This window comes from Neomonachus schauinslandi, chromosome 4, assembly GCF_002201575.2.
Source record: "Neomonachus schauinslandi chromosome 4, ASM220157v2, whole genome shotgun sequence".
NCBI classification, from domain to species: Eukaryota; Metazoa; Chordata; class Mammalia; order Carnivora; family Phocidae; genus Neomonachus; species Neomonachus schauinslandi.
In genome coordinates, this window is record NC_058406.1 from 112236929 (window position 1) to 112258038 (window position 21110).

Below are 21110 nucleotides of genomic sequence, written 5' to 3' on the forward strand. Positions count from 1 at the left end.
GGTTTGTCTACACAGTTAATAGTAGACAATCCCCACTGAATTACCTTTCCAAGTAACAACCCCATCCTGCCTCTTCAGGGCCTTCCCTTTATCAATTTCTCCCACTCTAACTCCCCCTGATTACATTTAAACATTTCTTATACTAAAACAAACAGGTGATGACAGCAAACATCCATTGTCTACCTCAGGCCCCCCACAAAGCACTGTCCTTCCTCCTCCATCTCCTAATGAAGCTTCTAGAAGGAATGACCACAGTGACTTGCTTTACTTCTTCACCATCTCTCGGGCAATCTGCCTGCTCGTGGCCACCAAGCGCTCTGGCCCAGGGCACCAATGGTGTTCTTGCTGCCATATCCAAGGTGCATGTTCATTCCCCCTTTTCCTGGTCCCCTTGGCAGTGTTTTACACTGCCTACCACTGAACTCAATCCTGCTTGAAATATACTCTTTCTTCTGCTTCCCTAGCAGCATATGTTCCTGGTTTTCTCCTAATTTTGTGGCCATTTCTCATTAGCATCAGTCAGTCTTTCACCCACCCCCACCCTCCTTGTGTAAAATCTACTCCTCTTCTGTCGACCCCTTAATACTTTTGTCTCAGTCTCTAGCAGTGGTTCTTAGGCTCCTTTTGATGCCAGACCCCTTTGCAAATTTGAGGAAAAGCATGGACCCTGACCACAGAAAATATTTATACACAGGCTTTTGCATACAATTTCAGGGAGTTAATCCAAATACCTCCTGGAGGAAGAGACCCACTCTACACATGTTTTGGGGTAATCTCATCTACTGCCATGACTTCCATCCTCTAATGACTGCTTTAGCTCTATAAACTCTAGCTCACATCTTGCTCTGGAACTCCAAACCTATGGATTTCTCCTTGGATATAATACAGGCACATCAAATTCGTGGACCCAAAAAAATCAGCTCCTCACTGCCATTCAAATCCTATTCCCCACCCCCTTCATCAGGTACAGGAGACAAATGACCAAGGAACAGGCCCAGCAGGAAGCAGGGAATCGGGAAGGGCATACCCAAACTGAGTCAGTGCACTGTAGAAAGCTCAAGTAGACAATCATGAAGATACTGAGGGTTAGCCTGCAACCATGGAGAAAGCCTGACAGGACCTTGGGCAGAAAAGCCAGCTTACAGAAAATAACAAAGCAGATGGGCTACAGATGCTACAACCCATGTGGCCAGAAGGAAAGGGAGGTGGAAAAAGTTGCTGCCTTGCTTCCCATGGGTTTCTGGTTCCCAGTTTCAGTGAAACTGTGTGACTTCACCTACTGTTGGATTCCGTGAGCTACTCTGACATCCATCTAATAGAGTTTCTTATATTTAAGCTAACTTGCGTAGGTTTTTGTTTCTTGCAAACAAACCATTCCTGGTGAAGTAAAGCACACATACACAGAAGTTCAGATTGTAGTTTCCAAAGGTACTCTTTCACTAGTATACTAGAACCAATCACATTCCTGTTTTACTCTTGCAGAACCTTCCAGTGGCTAATTTGTTTCTATAATTTTATCATTTATATTATTTCTTGTGCAGCTTCTATTTAAACATGTGGCTTTTATTGGCAATCTACAAAAACACTGCAAAGATTTTTTATTGTCATCTAAGAATAAATGTTTACCACCCTTCAATTTTATCAGAAATGTAAGTTAACAAATTAGAACACATATTCTTACTTAAAATAACAAGAAAAATAGCAAAATTGCTGTAGGATGTCAAAACATAAACTGGATACACTTGATTCTGAACATGCAGAATATACAAAAAATATCTTACAAAATAGGTATATGTAATACATCTACACACACAATTCTCTTATGTAGGCAAAACAAAATCAGACAAATGAAAAAGCAGTCTCAAAATTATGCTCGAAACATTACATCTCAAAACATTACTAACACACTAACCATCAACATATAACCACCTTACCAAATAAGACATCTCATTCATTTATATGTCTAATATGTCTGAAGAAAAGAGATGTCTGCTGTCATCTAAATACCTTAGGATTAAACTTTCTTAAAACTGTGTAAATGTTTTAATACATTAAAACAACACATCACGTTGGTGTGCCAAATAAAACCTCTACTACTAATGTCTGATGAAAGGCATGGTTAGGAAATGTTTTTTGAATAGCTTTATATAGTCTATCATAAAAACACTCCTGAAGAGATCAGAGATATAATGTCATTTTCAGAAAATAATAACTAAGAAAGGAAGCCGATATCGAGTCACATTTCTCTCAAGATCACTACCTGAAGGGAAACTTCTCAAGTACTCAGGTGCTAGAAGGAAAGAAGCACTAGATAGAAGACAAAATAATTCCTGGCTCAGGAGAGCTAAGTTCTGGAATGTCAAGTGCCTGGTCATTCTCTCCGGCTCCTCCAGTGTCCCAGCACAACCCATACAAGATCCTTCACTGATTGTTATATTATCTCTTCTCCAGGTTCAGTGTCCTACACACTGATGAATACAGACTGCTGACTCCAAAGGCATTACATTACACCTATAAAAAATAAAATCCCAAAAGGCATTTTGCAATTATGACAGTAATAACTGACTCTTGCAAGAAGCACCATTGGATGCTAAAAAATGAGTGAAAGTTTGTTGGGAAACACAACCAGTATTTACAGTCTGCAAGTACTTCCCCAAAGATTACTTACTAATTACAAAGGGGAAAAAAGCTCATTACAGTAGAGAAACCTTATACCCCTTTAAGCAGGTGGAAGTTAACAGTACCAATAATATGGGTAAACTGACTCGAGAGCTTCCTGATAAAAACACTAAGAAGAACATAATATCACCTCTGTGGTGTTCCTGCCAAAAATGCATACCCTAAAGGTAGTCAGGAAGAAACATCAGGCAAACTGAAATTGAGGGACATTCTATAAAACAACTGGCCTGTAGTCTTTAAAAATATCGATGCTAAAAAAGACAAACACCAAAGAACTGTTCTATTTAAATGAGACTAAAGAGACAGGATAACTAAATGCAATGTATGCTCCTGGACTGGACAAAACGTATTTGCTACAGACAACAGTACAAACAATAGACAAGGAAATGTGAATATGAGCTATAGATTAAGGAGCACATCATTGTGCTATGGTGATATAAGAAACCCAGGTCCCAGGACTTATGTGTGAAGCATTTAGGGCTAAAGGTCATAATGGCTGCCACTTAAGTCTCAAATACTTCAGAGAGACAGGGAGACAGAGACAGAGAAAGAAAGAGAACATACAGATGCAGCAAAATGTCAACAAGTGGCGAATCCAGAGGAAACAAGCACCGGTCCATTGTACTGTTCCTGCAAACTTTCATTAGTTTAAATTCTTTCTAATTAAAACGTTTAACTTTTTTTTCATCTTTCCCTTCTCCTTTGCAACCAGGAGGGTGAAAACTACATCCAAGGGATAGGGGAGCAGGAAGCTGAACAATCCTGGCTCTTCTATGACCTCGCTCGCTCGCTCGCTGAGCAGCTGTATCAGCTCTGGACTTGCCAACAAGTACAGTTCACGTTACAGGAGAAAGATAAGTCCCTGACATAACAAAAAAAAAAAAATCATAGAAGAAATAAAATTGGTCTTCAGATTAGTGTGGTTGTGTTAAATCTTCCTGAAATACTAAGGCACGGCACATGACATCAAAGGTGACCTTTTAGCGACAGTTCAGCCACTCCCAGGCTCCCGATTTCGTTCTGGTGACACCTCTGGGGCTTCCCACATGCAGCATGCTGACACAATGACTCTGCCCAGAAGTCCTCCCTACACTCTACCCTCATCTTCACCAACTAACTCCTTCTTGATCCTTAAGACTTAGCCCGTTCATCGCCTCCTCAGGAAAACTTCCCTTTTGAAGGCCCAGGAAGGATGAGGCACAGTTCCCAAGCGCCTATGACATCTACTCATACTTCTGCCACAGCCCTCATGACACTGCACTGAACCTGTGTGCTATGCCCTTATTTTCTTCTTCCTATCTGTTTTAGCACATATTCAATCATCTAGTAAGTATGCCTGTCCATGCCTAAATTGGAGACAAGAGTATTAATTACAGAGATAACAGTAAACACTCCCTCAATTGGGAAAGTAACTGGATACAAATAGAACAGCACAGTGTTTAACCAAATGCTAAAATGTTTTCTCATAAGATATTTCTGGGCTCTTTAGCAAGGCAGGGGAAACTGTCATCCAAGACACTATTTTTGTTCAGGCATCTGCAAATACCTGCCGTTAAGGAAAGTGGGGCAAGAAGCTTATGAAGGTACAGAGAATTACAGGGAAATGTTCTAGAACTCTGATACTGTGTATATGTAAGAAACCTGATCTTTTAAACACCTCTGGCCCCTATACTAACTCTTTGGTAGCTTTTTACTGAATTCATTTTTAAAAATAACAAGTGAGGACTGGTGAGGAACATTATTTAATTCACAGTGAGGGTTAGATATATAGTAGGTACCTAATGCATCACTGTATAATTCTTTTAAAAAGTAAATTTAATAAAAATGTAATTAAAGGATATTTACATCAAAAGCTGTCTTTGATGACAGGCTTATCATCATTTTTTTCATCTATACCTCAAAATTTCAGTGGTGATGAAAACTTATCAATCCATTTGTTACCCATGAGATTTTGTTCCCCATCAAGAGGCAACATCTGGATGATATATTTAAATCGAAACTAAGAAAATAATTCAAAAATTTAATTAAATCTCTAAGATGAATAAATATAGTTTGCTTAATCTTTATCTAATTAATTTTTAGCATACTCTATTCTATTGAGCTTTACTTGATTATTTCACACACACAAACACACACACAGCCCATGAAATGAAATATTCATGTGACCACAAATGTAACTGTCCCACCCACTGAAAGAGAAAGGAGAAAAAGCAATTAAAAGCAAAGCAAATTAGTTCATTTTTCTCTGACTCCCCTTACTAGACAAGGCTTTTCTTTTGTCCATGCTTAACTGATCCTTCGAAATCCCCATCAGGTGTCTGTGTGTCTAAAAAGCCAATCCTAATCAAACAAAACCACAACATGAATTTAATCCACAGATAACCTAGTCACATGCACTTATGTGTGAAATCTGCATTTGGTTTTATACTTAATTATAAAATACAGAAACTCCATTATCCATCAGTGGTTTTATATTCTTTACTGCCTAAATGCTCATTATCTACCTCTTCCAAATGTTTATTTAGGCTGGTACAATTTAAGATTTATGTTATGCTGGCATCTCCAAATGAATTGTAATTAAGTGGTACATAGTGTCCAGACAAATTAGTACAGCCTCAAAACACCTCTAACTAGCAAAGTAGGAGCAACTTTAGCCACCAACTTGATGGTGAGACAACAGTCTACCAAGAATTCTTTACTTGCAATTGGTTTTGATATATTTTTTAATCGAGTTAATTTGTTTTTGAAAAATACATAAACATGATACTAAAGACATTTTCAAAGATTCTTCCACTAAAAATGTTGTATGAATAATGTGGAAAATTCCAGGCACCCAAAGGGTGGCCACAATTTTCTAAATTAATTCTGGAAAATGTTAAATCTGGAAATGTTATATGCTTATTAAAAATCACATGGAATATTTAGTAACATGATTATTAATGCACATTGTTTTTTTTCCTTCAGTTCAGTTCATAAGTAACTTTTAATCACTGTATTTACAGCTATGTACTTACAGAATAACTAATATTCTAAGCAGACATAAACATCAGAGAACAAAGTAGTATCGCTCATCTACTTGGCTTGGTGAGTTCTCTGTTATATTATTTACCTACACATAAAATAACTGGAGAGAACCACACTCTTATAGCTTATTATTCTGCTTTAAAAAAAAGACTGAAAGATAATCTAGAAACAAATAGAAAATTCTACACAAGATCCTCTACCTACAAAATTCAGTGTTTCTTTCCTGAAGTCCTGAGCTGTCCATATGCACATACTGTTGCTTCTGAATTAGAGGCTGATTACATTTAAAATCATTCTGTAGGAGAAAAATGATGACATTTTATGATGTTGAATTATAAAGTATAAACTGAGGGTATATATAAAAGTTCTCTAGAGTAGGTTGTCAATGTTTATATATTTTGGCAAATTTATTAATATAAAAATCCAGCACTAATCAAAGAACAAGGGGCACAGCACGAATGCACAGCGGGTGCGGGAAGAGCATTTAGAAGGAGGGCTGTAAGTGGGACTGACCTGCTCAAGACTTCCTGAACTGAGGAAACATGGGTGTGTGCCGACCATCCCCTCCCTCCCTTGCAACTCGATTTCAGCCCCCATCCACTCCCCACCATCAGTGAAGATTTTTTGTATCCCACCATTCCATGTAAACATGATGCCAAGAAGGGGAGAAACACTAGCTATGCTAAGACCGGCAATTCATGATAATTTTGAAATCAACCATAAAATTGTGAAAAAGAATTAAGTATTTTCACATGATACACAACTCTATACTCCCTGTTACATAAACTCAAATCCATCTCTACATTACCAAAAATTTAATATTTAACTCCTTAAAGTAAGAATCAAAATCAAATACGTAGACAGCTCAGTTCTATAATTTCATAAGTATCCAATTTATACTTAAAATGTAATTTTAAACATATTTAAAACAAAAAAATTCCCTGCAGTAAAAAATATTACTTTACCATATCCAAAATTATTATTTAGTCTTATAAACAGAAGCTTTAGGAGGAATGCAACATCAAAAAAATCTAAAAATCACATAGGGTAGAAAAGTGAAAGAAAATCCAGAGTGTGCAGGAAATCTGAAAGTGTGGCCTACGAGCAAAACAGTGAGTACAGATAAACATGCAAAAATGTCATGAAAAGCTGCTACTGCCATTCAGGCAGACTTTCATTCTACTTTTATCCATGATTATATTTCAATTATGTTCAACTGATTTATTTCACCACATAATACTAACATAAATCATTTATGAAAACTCATTTTAATTAAAACAAACAAAATGCTAAAAGGAAACAAAATCAACTCTGTTTTCATGTTTGTATTTGGTGTGAAAATAAACAATTCCAAGAGAATTTTGTAAGATTCAATCAATAAACATCTTTAGGACACCAGTGCCATATTTTCAGGGGTGGGGGGAAAGCGTCTACTTTAGGCAAGTAGAAAGGCAGTCTCCATCAGCACGATTTGATGAAGACAAATTAGATACCTGCATAAAGACATGGATTCAAAATCCTTTTTACATTTGGGGATATACTTTGCAGAAGATTTACTTTCCGAATTACATTCTATTCGATCTCATGTTAATCTGACATTTAAATAAATTGCTTGAGCAATTTTCATTCTCTGGCACAAAGAGACATGGAAATGTATATGTCAAAACAAACATGTCACAACAGAATTTTTCTTCATATGAAAATATTTTTAAAAAGAAAGCATAGGAAACTACTGACATTAAGCTTCTCCATCAAGGGAGATTTATCATAATTAAAACAAAGTTAAAAGAGCCTAGCACATAATTAGAAAGGTGGAAAAAGGATATTCTCTCATCAGCTAGTCAGTGATAGAGAGCAAAGAAACCAGTTTCTGGCTATAAAGACATTTACTTTCTCTTCTGTAATCATACACTGGAAAATGTACCAAGAAACTAAATCAAGTTCCTAAATTCAAGGAAAATATTCCAATTGCAAATGTGTCATCTTCAATGCATGATCATTTAGACAAGAAAAAGTCTCAACCAAAAAACTTTCTCCACTAGCAAAGAAAAAAGGTTAACATCTTATCTCATACCCATCTTTTCTTCCACATCAGAAATACACATTTTAAAAAAAGCTAAACCCAACAATAAATCCTTCATGAGAAAGAACTATTAAAATGAATTTTTCTTATTAACAGAACAGGATTTATACTTCAGCAACCTTAATTTCAACAAAAAGGGAAAATAAAATTGTGTTTCACAGAAGGCAAATATAAGTTTGCTGGCTGCAACAGCCTCAAACTCTACTAAATGCCAATATTCTTTAAACTAATTTCAAGAAAGAGGCATAAACAAACCAAGAGATACAAAATTACTAAATAATTCATTTGTGTTGAAAATGTGGCCCATGGTAAAATGAAACAGGGAGAGAAATCGAGTCAAGTATTCTGTTTTTACTGACAGCCTTGAAAAGCTTTTTTCTCCTGCAAAAGAGATAAAAACCATTTCTGAGTGCCCTCTGCTTTGATCCCTTTCTTCTTGCACTGAGTATATGAAAACATGTAAAAACACTTTCAGTCCATGAAGTATGGCTAGCACTAGCTCTGAAATCTATCCAAGTTCATCCACTACTTGTTATCTCAACTTTCAGTGTTCTAATCCAAGCCACTAGCCATCTCTTCTCTCAACCACAATGAGAACCTACTAAAATGGTCCTTTGCTTTCACACTTACCCATGTACAATCCATTCACCAGAGAGTAGCCTCAGAGATCTTTTTAAAACATGTATCAAATCTTCTCATTCTCCCATTTTAAAATCTTTCAATAGCTTTCAACTCATTTTGTAAAAGGAAGAGTCAAATGGTAGCCCTCAAGACCCTACATCATCGGGTCCCTGACAATCTCTCCTTGCCCATCTTGTTCCATGCTGGCCCTCATACCACCCTCAAATTAGAGTCTCTCAAGCCAGGCACTATCGACATACTGGGCAGGACACTTCTTTGTGGTGGGGGGGCTGTCCATGCATTGCATGATGTTTAGCAGCATCCCTGGCCTCTACCCACTTGTACCAGTAGCACCAGTACCCCCCAAGGTCTCTGGACAACCAAATATGTCCCCAGACATTGCTTTTAAAGAAGCCGAGCTTCATGGCCCTTCCCCTCTCATGCCCTTTACCTGAAATGCTTACCCCTAATACCTGGGTTGTATGGCTAGTTCCTTATCATTAGTGTCAGCTGTTTTGGCCTACTCAGAGAGGCCTTCTCTACTCATCCTATGTAAAGCTGCACCTACTTCCATCAGATCTACAGCTCAGCATTTCACACAGGGTACAAAGTGCTCAAAAGGTGGTTATTGAAAGAATGCATAAATGTCAGTATTTATGAACAAAAGTGCTTAAGTGGCAACATCATAATATTTCATATATGATGCCACAGCAGCACTCCTGGATAGTTCCCTATACCGTACTGCCTACATCTTTCAAACGCACACCTTCCAAGGCAGCATTATTTCTTTCCTTTGGAAGTACTGGTGGTGTTATTGTCAGTTACAAGGAATGTGTGTATTTGTTCACTGCGCCTTAACAAAACAGCCCAACCCCAAAGCATCCTTCCAAATGGTGAAGAACAGAGAGGTATGTGAACTGTTCAGTAGAGCACTGGAAGCACTCACCAACCAACCCACAGTGAAAAAGAGCCACAGCAAAGGGAATTCTGGTTTGTTCCATCACGGACACAAAAGGCTCACCGTTACATCTAAACAGTCACTCTTCAACTTATCTTGTTTTAAGTGCGTACAAAAAGTCAATATAATTTTTATTCAAAAAATAAAAACAAATGAGAGAAAAACATGACCTCCGTTACTTCAAAGGCAAAAGGCTATAATGAATGAAACGTGAGAGCTGAATCTTAGTTGATCAATCAGTTTTTAGTGTTTTCACATGAACCGGTAAAAAACTGTTCAGGTTAACAATATGCTGAATAGTTAAACCATGCAAAATTGTAAAGCCTCTGATCAATAATCCAACTGGATTCCATTCAACTCCAAGAAAGACGATTCCCTTAAGCCACAAATGTCCTTTTAGTTACTTCTGGAATTGTTTTTGATATGAGTACTTTGAATATACATTTTTTGAGAACATCAGTGCAGTTGGTATCACTGCTCTCGATTACTACAATATATTTCTAGATATTTCATCAAAATTGCTGATTTAAAAAACTATCATTCATCAGTGCATTTATCAGAGAACTTTTGGAAGGGGCAAGTGAGAGCTTGCAGATCAGTGTGGGAGAGGAAAGAAAAAGCCAGCACATACCAGTTGTGCACCATGAGTTTCTGCACAGCCAGAAGAGCGTTGTAGCGAACCTGCTGGTCCTCGTGGTGCATGTGGTTCATGACCAGCTGCTTCCCACCAAGCTGTTCAATGACCCTGTGGAACAGAAGCCACTTTGTGAAGATGCTGCAATTCCTTGCTAACTCACGCTGTTAGTCAGCAGAGAGCCCATATACCAAAGTGCCAAGGGGTTTTAAAGAGAAAAGTTACAATACAGGTGAGTAAACCAACACATGTCTTTTTTTATATCATTTTTCCTGAATCATAGATTTAACATATTCAAGTATTTTCTCTTTGGAATTCCTACTGGGGAATCCAGCTGCTATTCTCATTTCCTAATCCAGGCAAGTATCATCTACCTGGATACCTCACAGACTGCTGTAGTACTCTAGAGTACAGTTTTCTAAGTTGTTGAGTATTAAAACTTTATTACCAGTATTTCTGGCTTGCGTAAAAGCAATATACTGAACACCACCTAATGTCTGTAACAATATCAGATCGGTATTAAATCCACCAGTTGCCGTGCTGTGAGCGAGGCTCAGATGCAGACAGCAGGGAACACGGTTAAAAACACCTAGTAGAAGTCATGTTAACTTCCTGAAAAAGACGATTTATAAGATACCTGCCCTTCGTCATAATGATGCAATATGCCACATGACCTCCTGGCCAGTGAAACAGGGGAGAAAATTCCTACTGTCAAGAGCACCAAGATGACTGACAACTGACACTTCTTTCTATCACTGTGTCCCCTAACGCCCTGAAAAATCCAGTTGTTATAGATGCGAAAGCAAAGCAAAAATACTGATTTGCTTCATGAATAGGAAGAGGTTCTCTGTTCCCTTGCAAGGGTGTGGCTGTGGCTAGAGCTGTGGAGGCTCTTAACTCCGGCCCAACAGTGTGGAGTCTCCAGGCCACACCGTCTGGTGAGCACCACCACTCCCGCCACACAGTCAGCGATAACGCAGTAGGGCCTTTGGCGGTTGCAGACGGTCTCGAGGATGGGTGGATGGGGGTCAAGAGCGAGAAAGAGGCTTTTATCTGTATACCTTTTTACACTTTATTTTTTTATTTGTTTAATTTAATTTAATTTTATTATGTTATGTTAGTCACCATACAAATACATCATTAGTTTTTGATGATACTTAATTTTTAAAGCATCTTTTTTAAAAAAAAAAATGTCTTGGATTGAGGGGGAAAAGTACAGTATAATTATAACCAAACATCAGTTGAGTGCCTGTCATGTGCCAGGTACTATGCTTTTAAACATTATTTTAACACCAGCTCTGCTCTTTATCGGATAGGTTACACTAAGTCATTTAACCTAGTAAATTCCTTCCTGGCAAATGAGGGGAACAAGGACACCTTCTTTATGGCATTGCCGTGAAGACCAAAGGCCATAAAACCCAGGTCCCTACAATACGGCAAGCCCATGTCTGCTGCTATAATGATAATGACACTGGTGCTAGTGATGGTGGTAATGAGGACACAAGGGGCTGCTCCCCTTCAATCCATTCTCCTCAAAGCGAACTTTCCAAAAATCTGAATTATCAATTTCCCTGCTTAAAACAATGGCTGACTGGGTCCTTCCCAGTCTGACCTGGAGCCACAGTCATATACCTGTGCTCTCTGTATTCTGACTCCCCCGGCCTTCTTTCAGGTCCTTCAGCCACAGGCTCTTGGCACATGCCATTTTCTCTCCCAGAGGCTTTCCCACTTCATATAACATCCCACTTTATATAGCAGATAACTTCTATTCATCTTTCAGATCTTGCCTCAATTGTCACTTCCTCAGAGAAGTCTTCTCTCTGCCCATAGTAATTCCTCAAATATGCCCTTTTCACGGCACTCTGTCTCTTTCCTTCCTTGTACTCATCTGAGTTATAATTTTACACCTGAATGACTTTCTAAACTATTAAGTTTGTCTTCCTCATTATACAAGAAGATCCATGAAGGCCAAACTATGCATGGTGTTGCTTACCCTATGTTCCCAGGGCTCAAGACAGAAAGTCCTCATCAAATATCTATTAACTAGATTATTATATTTTCTTAATATACACTACATTAATAGCAATATCTATTATCATCCAGTTTTTGTCAAAATGACATCATTAAAGGACAAGTAAGCCTTCAAAAAAGATAGGCCTTTATTGTAGCAAAACTGCCTAATGATAACCCTCCCTCAACTGCTATAGCATACTATTACTAGAATCCCAAATAATTAGAATTGCAAACATTTACACAACACTCACTATCTGCCAGTTGTTCACCTTTGCACTTTGCATTATCAACTCTTTCAAGAGTTTTAAGTAGTCTAGGATGGCAATCGGGATTAATGATGGAGAATAGAAATTTTAAAAGAAAAATATACAAATCAGGAGTAACATTCAGGTACAATGTGCCGCCTTCTCACATGTGCTTAGAATCATCCATTGCCACACTAGAAAATATCGATCTGCCTAAGCGGGTGATTTAACTAGATATCAGTTTACCTAACATCTTCGTAATCATGTTAATTTTGTGGAGCTCCTGAAACTCATAGGTATACATGTACATACAGGATGATGACAATAATATGGAAATCTCCTTCTGTGTCAGTATCACTGAGATGCCAAATCAATAGATATCAGACACTAAAGTGGATCTGTGAGAGAACATCATATACAGAATTTATAAAGAACTCTAACAACTTTTAATCCCCTTGGGGAATTCTATGTCAAATATTAAAGGATCCAGGGAGGGGAAGGATGATTCGTGTGTACTCTGTGGAATGTGATGGACCACACGGTAGGTCCCTGCCTTACAGAAAAGAAAAAGGTGGTGATGGCATGTCAAGGAAACCACACACACAGACAGGCATGCATTTCCTGCAGTTGGGAGGACAGCAGCCTGGTGCCTAACGGTGGCCCAAGCCTGAGAGGTCACGGTAATCCAGAGCGGTAAAGTAGAGGGAGCTGTGTCAGGATCAGCCGACATTCCCAGAACCTAGGGGTGCACAGAGTTTGAGTGGCACCATGAGCCAGATGAAACACCACAATGGCTCACCCCAGCCTAGGGGAGCTGCAGTGAATGGCCCAGAAGAGGTCCTTCTAATGAACCCAAAAAGGTACTCCCAAGAGAAATTCTCAGCTTCAGACATCTACCAAGGTGGGAGAACATAAAGCAGCCATCAATAACAGCAAGTAAGAAAATCCCTGCTTCTCCCTGTCACCTCCTCCTTCTCCATTCACCAGCCTCAGGAAGACTTAAGGTAACAGTAGGTAAGCTCAGGGAAACGGAGCCAGGAAGAGAAAGGACTATGGCCCTGCACCTACTGACAGCATCACAGAAAGAAGAGAGAAGGCCTACTTTTGAATAAGTAGCATGAAGGGCTACCAAATGTCTGATTTAAAATGACCATAGGGCTGTGAGGGGAAAAGTAACGTAACCCACCTAGGTTTTCATCCAAAGGCATGAAAAGATTATCATCCCTGAATAAGTTTTAAATGGGTTTTGGGGGGGGGAGGGGGCAAATCTAAAGACATTCTTATTTCACCACAACCTCTTATTCAACCAACCAATCTGGTATTAGTATGTATGAGTTACTTTAGGGGGTTTGGCACAGCTGGCTTCCTACTCCTGCTGGTTAAGGTAATGCCCCTGTCTCCCCCTGCCCGTGCCTATTCCCCTGACAGGGGACTTCTATGCGTGGCGCGTTTGCAAGCAGGAATCCATGACACACACACATCCACTCTCTCTTTTCTCTTCCACACTGGTTCAGTGCCACCTGGGGCTAACAGGTTCAGTAATAGGAAGGCCATCTGTCTATTATTGAATTTCTCAGGGAAGATTCTATTTTGGCCTCCAACTGTTACCGCCTTTGTCAAGTTTCTCAATAGTCTGGAATTCAGGCAAGTAGGAAGGGAATTATTTATTGGGCCCCATCTGGATCCTCCAACACACGGAAAATACAGCCGATTCTCATTATTTATGGTAGCTGTGTTCTATAAAGTCACCAGGAACACTGATTTAGTGAATACTGAGACTCCTAGGGGAAATACAGGATTATATTCCTGCAAGCCTCTAGTCGTGACATTCCCATCAACCCGACGATAGATAGCCCTGTTTTACATGTTTCTGTTCAAAGACAACTTAATGTCTGTTGTTGATTTATCAACAATGAACTCACAGCCAACAGCACTATAACTCATGACCGAATGAGGCTTTTATCTAACACATGCACTGCCTCCATAAGGTACATCCCAGCCTTCTTGTGCTCAGAAACACCAGACAGCACTTCAGCACTATGCTGAGGGGCCATTTTACACAGCGAAATCACCAAGAAAAAGCACAAATATGCAAAAAAATGGCACTAAACAAATCTCAAAAAGGGCACCAGTTTATAGTACAAGAACTAAGACAAGAAGGCAGAGCATCGCCTTGTTTGACTTTAGTTGTGTATCCAGCAACTCAAACTTTCCTCTGCCCTACATGTGTCAACAAATGATCTCCAAAGTGTTAATATTAATTTGGGGATTATAAATTTTAACAAACAGGTAAATTCACAAATACAGAATCCATAAAAAATGAGGATTAACTGTACATGAATAAATATAATCTCAGAAAGCCACCATCATATGTATAAAATATGATGGATTTAAAATCAGAGATCACATATCATTTATAACAACAACAACAACAGCATTTTATACATGCCAGGCACAATGCTAAACACTTCATATTTTTTACCTCATGTAATCCTCACAACAAATGTGTTGCCTACCCCTCTATACAGTGGTGCTTTTGACATTTTAAATCCTTGACCCTTATACTATCTTCTCATACCAGCAGCAAGTAAATTTTAAAGAATTTTGCTTTTAATAATTTACATTATTATATTTATTCATTAAGCCTTCATTTTCAAACTCCAGAGATTCCAACAGATCTCATAGAGGGATGGACAATCTCCACTCCACTGAAACTCAATGCTCTAAAATGAACAGACATTTCCTGTCTTCTAAATTTAATTGAAACACCAATTACTGGGCGCCTGGGTGGCTCAGTTGGTTAAGCGACTGCCTTCGGCTCAGGTCATGATCCTGGAGTCCCAGGATCGAGTCCCGCATCGGGCTCCCTGCTCGGCAGGGAGTCTGCTTCTCCCTCTGACCCTCCCCCCTCTCATGTGCTCTCTCTCATTCTCTCTCAAATAAATAAATAAAATCTTTAAAAAAAAAAAAAGAAACACCAATTACTTTCAGATTATACAGATGTCCAAAATCACTGATGCTTGAAAAAACAGTGAGAAAAGAATCTTCCCAGTTAGTATATTAATACAAAACATCATTAACACAAGACATCATTAAAAAGACAGGGTATTTGGATGATTTAATTTAGAACTAGATCCGAGTACTTTGTTCATAAGTTATTGTCTAACAGGGAAAAACTTGCTAACTGTATACCAAAACAAGCTGAGTCGATAGCATGTTAGGTTTTAGAGACCTGCAGTATTATAATACATGATTAACAAGCTCAGTACTGGCAAGAACTTTGAAGGAATGTAGCAGCTGGTGAAACAGAGAAATGTAATTTTAGAGTGAATTTTAAATACCCTAAAAGGCACAGCACTATTTTTGTTTGTTCTAAAGGTCTTTATTCCTCTTAATGTAGCTCTACACTATAGAATATAGTTACATAAAATATCTTGATAAGGATTCTACTGTTTAGCATTCTATTCATGGCTAATGAAATTATATCACACTATAACATATTATGATTCCACAACATATTGCTAAAAATGGTTAGGTCGCATAAATGATTCCATTTACATGCAAGTAGATACTTGCATATCTATGAAACAATGAACATGGGGCGCCTGGGTGGCTCAGTAGACTGTTAAGCGTCTGCCTTCGGCTCAGGTCATGATCTCAGGGTCCTGGGATAGAGCCCTGCGTCGGGCTCCCAGCTCTGCTGGAAGCCTGCCTCTCCCTCTCCCCCCCCCACCCCCCCACCGCTTGTGTTCCCTCTCTCGCTGTGTCTCTCTCTGTCAAATAAATAAATAAAATCTTTCAAAAAAAAAGGAAGGTCATTAACATTTTTAAAAACAAAACTAATTCAGGAGAATATTTACCAGGCTTCTAAATGGGAAAGTTCTTTCAAAACATAAAAGTAGTGGAAGAAAACACAAAGGTTTTCGCTGGAATGGAAGTTCCATGAGACAATACTCAGAATGGTGCCCAGCACACAGCAGATATCAAATAAAACATTAATGCCTAGGGCGCCTGGGTGGCTCAGTTGGTTAAGCGACTGCCTTCGGCTCAGGTCATGATCCTGGAGTCCCGGGATCGAGTCCCGCATCGGGCTCCCTGCTCGGCAGGGAGTCTGCTTCTCCCTCTGACCCTCCTCCCTCTCATGCTCTCTGTATCTCATTCTCTCTGTCTCAAATAATAAAATCTTTAAAAAAAAAAAAACATTAATGCCTAGTGAATTAATGAATTTCACCATATGGTAACTGAAACTTACATGATAAAAATTTTATGAATGATATAAGCAGCAAACTTTAAAAATGTCTGTCTCAAATGTAGCAGCTAAATTCCCAATAAGTCATGTAAGTTATCAAAGTACAAATTAAAAGCACCAGATACCAGTTTCCCCTGTGACAGTTTAAAAAGAAATGGTAACACCCATTGCTGCTGAGAAGGTGGTGAAGATGCTATTTTCACATACTGATGCTTGGAGCCTGAAGTCCTCTCTATTTAATAATGTTTTTAAAATCTCAGAAGTACTTACATACTTTCTCTCATTGAATGTATTTAAGGGATCAGAAAAAAAGAAAATAATCAGAAATGTTTGCAAAGACGTTCACTCTGTTTTTTATAATAATGAAAAACTGGAAACATACCAAATGGCCACTAATAAGATTTGAGCACACTGGAATACATTTATCTATAGGCAGCATTAATGTCTATTTTTTTTAAAATTTGTAGATGGGAAATTCCCATGAAAAATGAATAAAAACAGGAGATAAGATAGGAGATATTATATGATCATATTTTGGAAGAAAAAAAAATGTATGTATAGAGGAAAAAAACCTGAAAATAAATAAACCATTACTTTTACCTCAAAACTACAGTCTTGTTTTTTATTATTCTTTTCTGTATTTTTCAAGTTTTCTATAGTAAGCATGTTACTTTTCATGATAACTCTAACTTAGAAAAGATAAATGAATTCAGTTTGATTGATAAAAAGTTAATGCCAGGGGCGTCTGGATAGCTCAGTCGGTTAAGCGTCTGCCTTCAGCTCAGGTCATAATCCCAGGGTCCTGGGATCGAGCCCCACACTGGGCTCCCTGCTCGGTGCAGAGCCTGCTTCTCCCTCTGCCTCTGCCATTCCCTCCACTTGTGCTCTCTGGCTCTATCTCTCTGTCAAATAAATAAATAAAATCTTAAAAAAAAAAAAAAAGAGTTAATGCCACTATCAAAACAAGTTATTAATTTTTATTTGTATGTGCTATGCTAGGCTTTGTACAAAGGGAAACAGATATTTACCTCATATAAAAGTGTTCATTTTAAGAGAAGCAGCAGGAATTCTTTTGATAGTTCTTTCTCTCAACATTTATTATGCCCTACTGTGGTAAACGATATGCCTAGTTAGATACAGTTCCTCTTTCTGAGAGCTCATAGTCCAGTTTTGGGGGGAAGAAGGGACATAACAAGGTTATCATTATGTACAAGCTGAAAAGGGCTGTGTGTGTGTATATATATGTATATACACACCAAACACTAGAAGTACAGAAAATTGGACAGATATTGTGTTTTGTTTTAATGGCAATATACTGGTTTGTCAGATTAAAAAGAGAAGAATTTTTGTATCAGTCAGTATTTTTACTTGAAGAGATAGAAACTTGACTACCTAATTAAAAAAGCGTAAGAATTTCCTGAAAGGCAAGTATAGCTTGGAAGGCCGGGGAGCCAAGCGTGAAGGCTGTCCAGATTGAACGACTGAATCACAAGCAAGCGACCAAATGAGCAGTCCAGCAAGCATGCTACTTGGGCGAGGCGCGGAACCTGAAGTTCCCTCTGCTCGTGCCCAGACACCAGGTACTACTGCTTCCCCTCCTCACGGGAGCCCAGCTACAGCTGCTGCCTGAAGGGAATGCCTGCCATACCCACTTCTCTCCACCCTCATTCCTGCGGGAAGTCTGGGGCAGAGAGATCTGATTTGCTGGGCGAGGCCATAAGCATGTGGCTGGAAGCAGAGGAATTTAGGAAAGCACGCTGCTGGCATTTTTATCCTCTACACTGAAAGGGAGCACATGCCGTGGGAATTCCCTGAATATAGGAAGACTGTTTAGATGTTGTACTCCTTAAAAGAAAAAAAAAGATAAACATTCACTATGGTATTCCAGGCAGAGAGGGTTGTGCACCTGCACAAGCCCTAGAAGGGTTTGATGTGGTTCTGAGGTTGCTGCTGCAATGTTCTGCTGCTTGGAACTATCTTCACTACACCATCTGCACCAGTGAGTTATGCATGCAAAGGGGGCACACTCTCTTCAGGACAACTCTCAGGCACTAGTCACCAAAGTGTGATTTCTGGGTGTTCTGCAGGGCCACAGGTGGTCTTGTGCTTTCCGAGGACAAAGCAATGGAACAGTTTTATTCAAATCCCATCATACACATGTGAAAAATAAGATTAATGAGTGGTATTTATTTCCTGGAATCATATCACAGTCCTAAAGGCTGTGGGTCCTTCGCAAGAACTGAACTGGCAAGTACAGTTGACAGGATAAAATTCATTTGGATAGCTTACTTTCATCTTATTTGCATTTATTGAGGACAATTATTAAACTTGCAGTTTAAGGGGAAGTTACCATTCTGTTATGCTCTCCACCTGAATTTACAAAAACAAGTTACTGAATCAAAAGGGTTTCTTTCAACTACAAAAGGAGTCATGAAAATAACAACAAATATGTAAAACAACTGTGAACAGGACTTCATTTTGAATATCATATGTAAATCCGCATGCCAAGACAAATCTGAGTGTGATGAGAGAGAATGATAGGAAATACAGTATTGCTACCTAAGTATTTATCACTGGACCAGCAATACATTCACCTGGAGTCTCCAAAACATTTCTGATATGAAACTTTGTCAACTGATCAATTTTACTGTTTCAAATGGAGAAAGGCACAAAATTCAAAAGGAGACAACATTCTGACACTCCTACTGTGTGATGAGGAGTACAAATCATTCCCAAGAAACCTGTAAAAAGAAAAAAGTCCACCACAAGAACACTATGTTTTTAGAGAAAGCCAAACTTCCTAATTATGTTTAAAACACATGATATCAAAAACATATAGTGGAGAAGAGTACAGTTGAGCCTTGAACAACATGAGGGTGGAGGAGGTGAGGGGCACCAACCCCCCACACAGTTAAAATCCACATATAACTTCGGACTCCCCCATAACTTAACTATTAATAGCCTACTGTTGACCAGAAGTCTTACCAGTAACATAGTCAATTGGCACATATTTTGTATGTTACATCATATACTATATTCTTACAATAAAGTAAGCAAAAAAAAGGAAATGTTATTAAGAAAATCATAAGACAAAAATACAGGACATTTACAGTCCTGTATTATAAAAAATCCACATATAAGAGGACCGACACAGTTCAAACCAGTGTTGTTCAAGGATCAACTTAAATTGCTATCATGCAGGATAGCAGACACTTAACAAATGGACAAAATTACTCATTTAACTGGCTTATCAAATACCTAAACAGTACTTACTATGTGTTGAGTGCTAAGTGTATTACATATGAATTCACTTAGTCCTCACATTTACAGAGGAGGAAACTGAGGCACAGAGAGGCTATATGCCAAGGTCGCACAGTTACCAGGTGGCAGGGCTGGGAGATGAACCTAAGCAGGCAAGTTCAGTCTGTGCACTTAACCACTGTATAATTCTGTACTGATGACTGTGGTGCCCATTAGCTATTAGCACATGTACTGTGCACATATGGAGGAGATACTCCTGGTATCTCTGGAGGGCATAATGTTGACAAGAAGTTGTTGGATTTGGTACTGACAGAGGACTAGTTATGTGCAGCCGGGAGAGTTAGTGCTACATGGATAAAAAGATTTTACTAACTCAGTTGGAACAACAATGTGCCTGCCTACTAATCTTGTTAGTGTTAAAGAAATGCAAGTGTGAATTTGATCAAGTTATAAGAATTGAGTGAAGGAAAACATGGGGGAGCATAAGACTGCCTTTCCAGACAGTAGAAACATGCCATTCTTTTGGCAGGGGGAAGGAACTTACTCAATTTCTTTGCTGGCATTATTTTTCCTCGAGTAGTAGGAAAGGATAATTATTGGTTTCCTCAGTATGTGATGCGTAAGACAGCATTTTCAGTGATAATAGCAGTAAAGATCCTTTCCATTATCCTAAGCAACTTAGCTGTAATCATCATCTTGAATAGGTTAAAAAATATCAACAAAAACATCGACATTGGGGCACCAGGGTGGCTCGGACAGTTAAGCGTCTGACTTTTGATTTCAGCTCAGGATCGTGAGATCAGCCCCACATCGGGCTCTGCGCTCAGCTCAGAGTCTGCTTGTCCCTCTCCCTCTGCTCTTCCCCCACTCGCATTCTCTCTCTCTCTCTCAAATAAATAAGTAATCATGGAACACTACATCAAAAACTAATGATGTAATGTATGGTGATTAACGTAATAAAATTTTTAAAAAATAAAATTAACTTAAATATTAAAAAAAAAAAAAAAACACATCCAAAAGCTACAACTGAATTTAAAGAAATACTTTTATATGGCCAAATGCAACCATAAAGTAGACTGGGAATTGTTTTGCCTCTGTCTCACAAGTAGCAACATTCAATTTCCCTGCTTTTACATGGAATGGGCTAGTCAACTTAGTATATGATGAACTGTTAAAGCAGGTTTCAGGGAGAAATCCTTCAAGTCCAAATTGATCTGAATATCCAGAACTATCTACAAGAGGTTTTAAACTGTTGTTGCCATTCCTGCCAACTTATTGTAGTGAGTTAACATTTTTTTAAATTTAGTAGCAATAAAAAATTTAAAAAGACAGTGAATAGAGAA

The 21110-nt window shown here is 38.6% G+C and overlaps 1 protein-coding gene across 1 annotated transcript in view; it reads right to left on the reverse strand.

Moving 5' to 3' along the window:
* Positions 1–21110, reverse strand: part of ATP6V1H (ATPase H+ transporting V1 subunit H) — a 132089-nt gene that overhangs the window by 22637 nt on the left and 88342 nt on the right. Inside the window, exon 13 of the mRNA XM_021688152.1 lies at positions 9997–10110. Coding sequence (XP_021543827.1) covers positions 9997–10110 — 114 coding nt within the window. The remainder of the gene's footprint in view (positions 1–9996; positions 10111–21110) is intronic.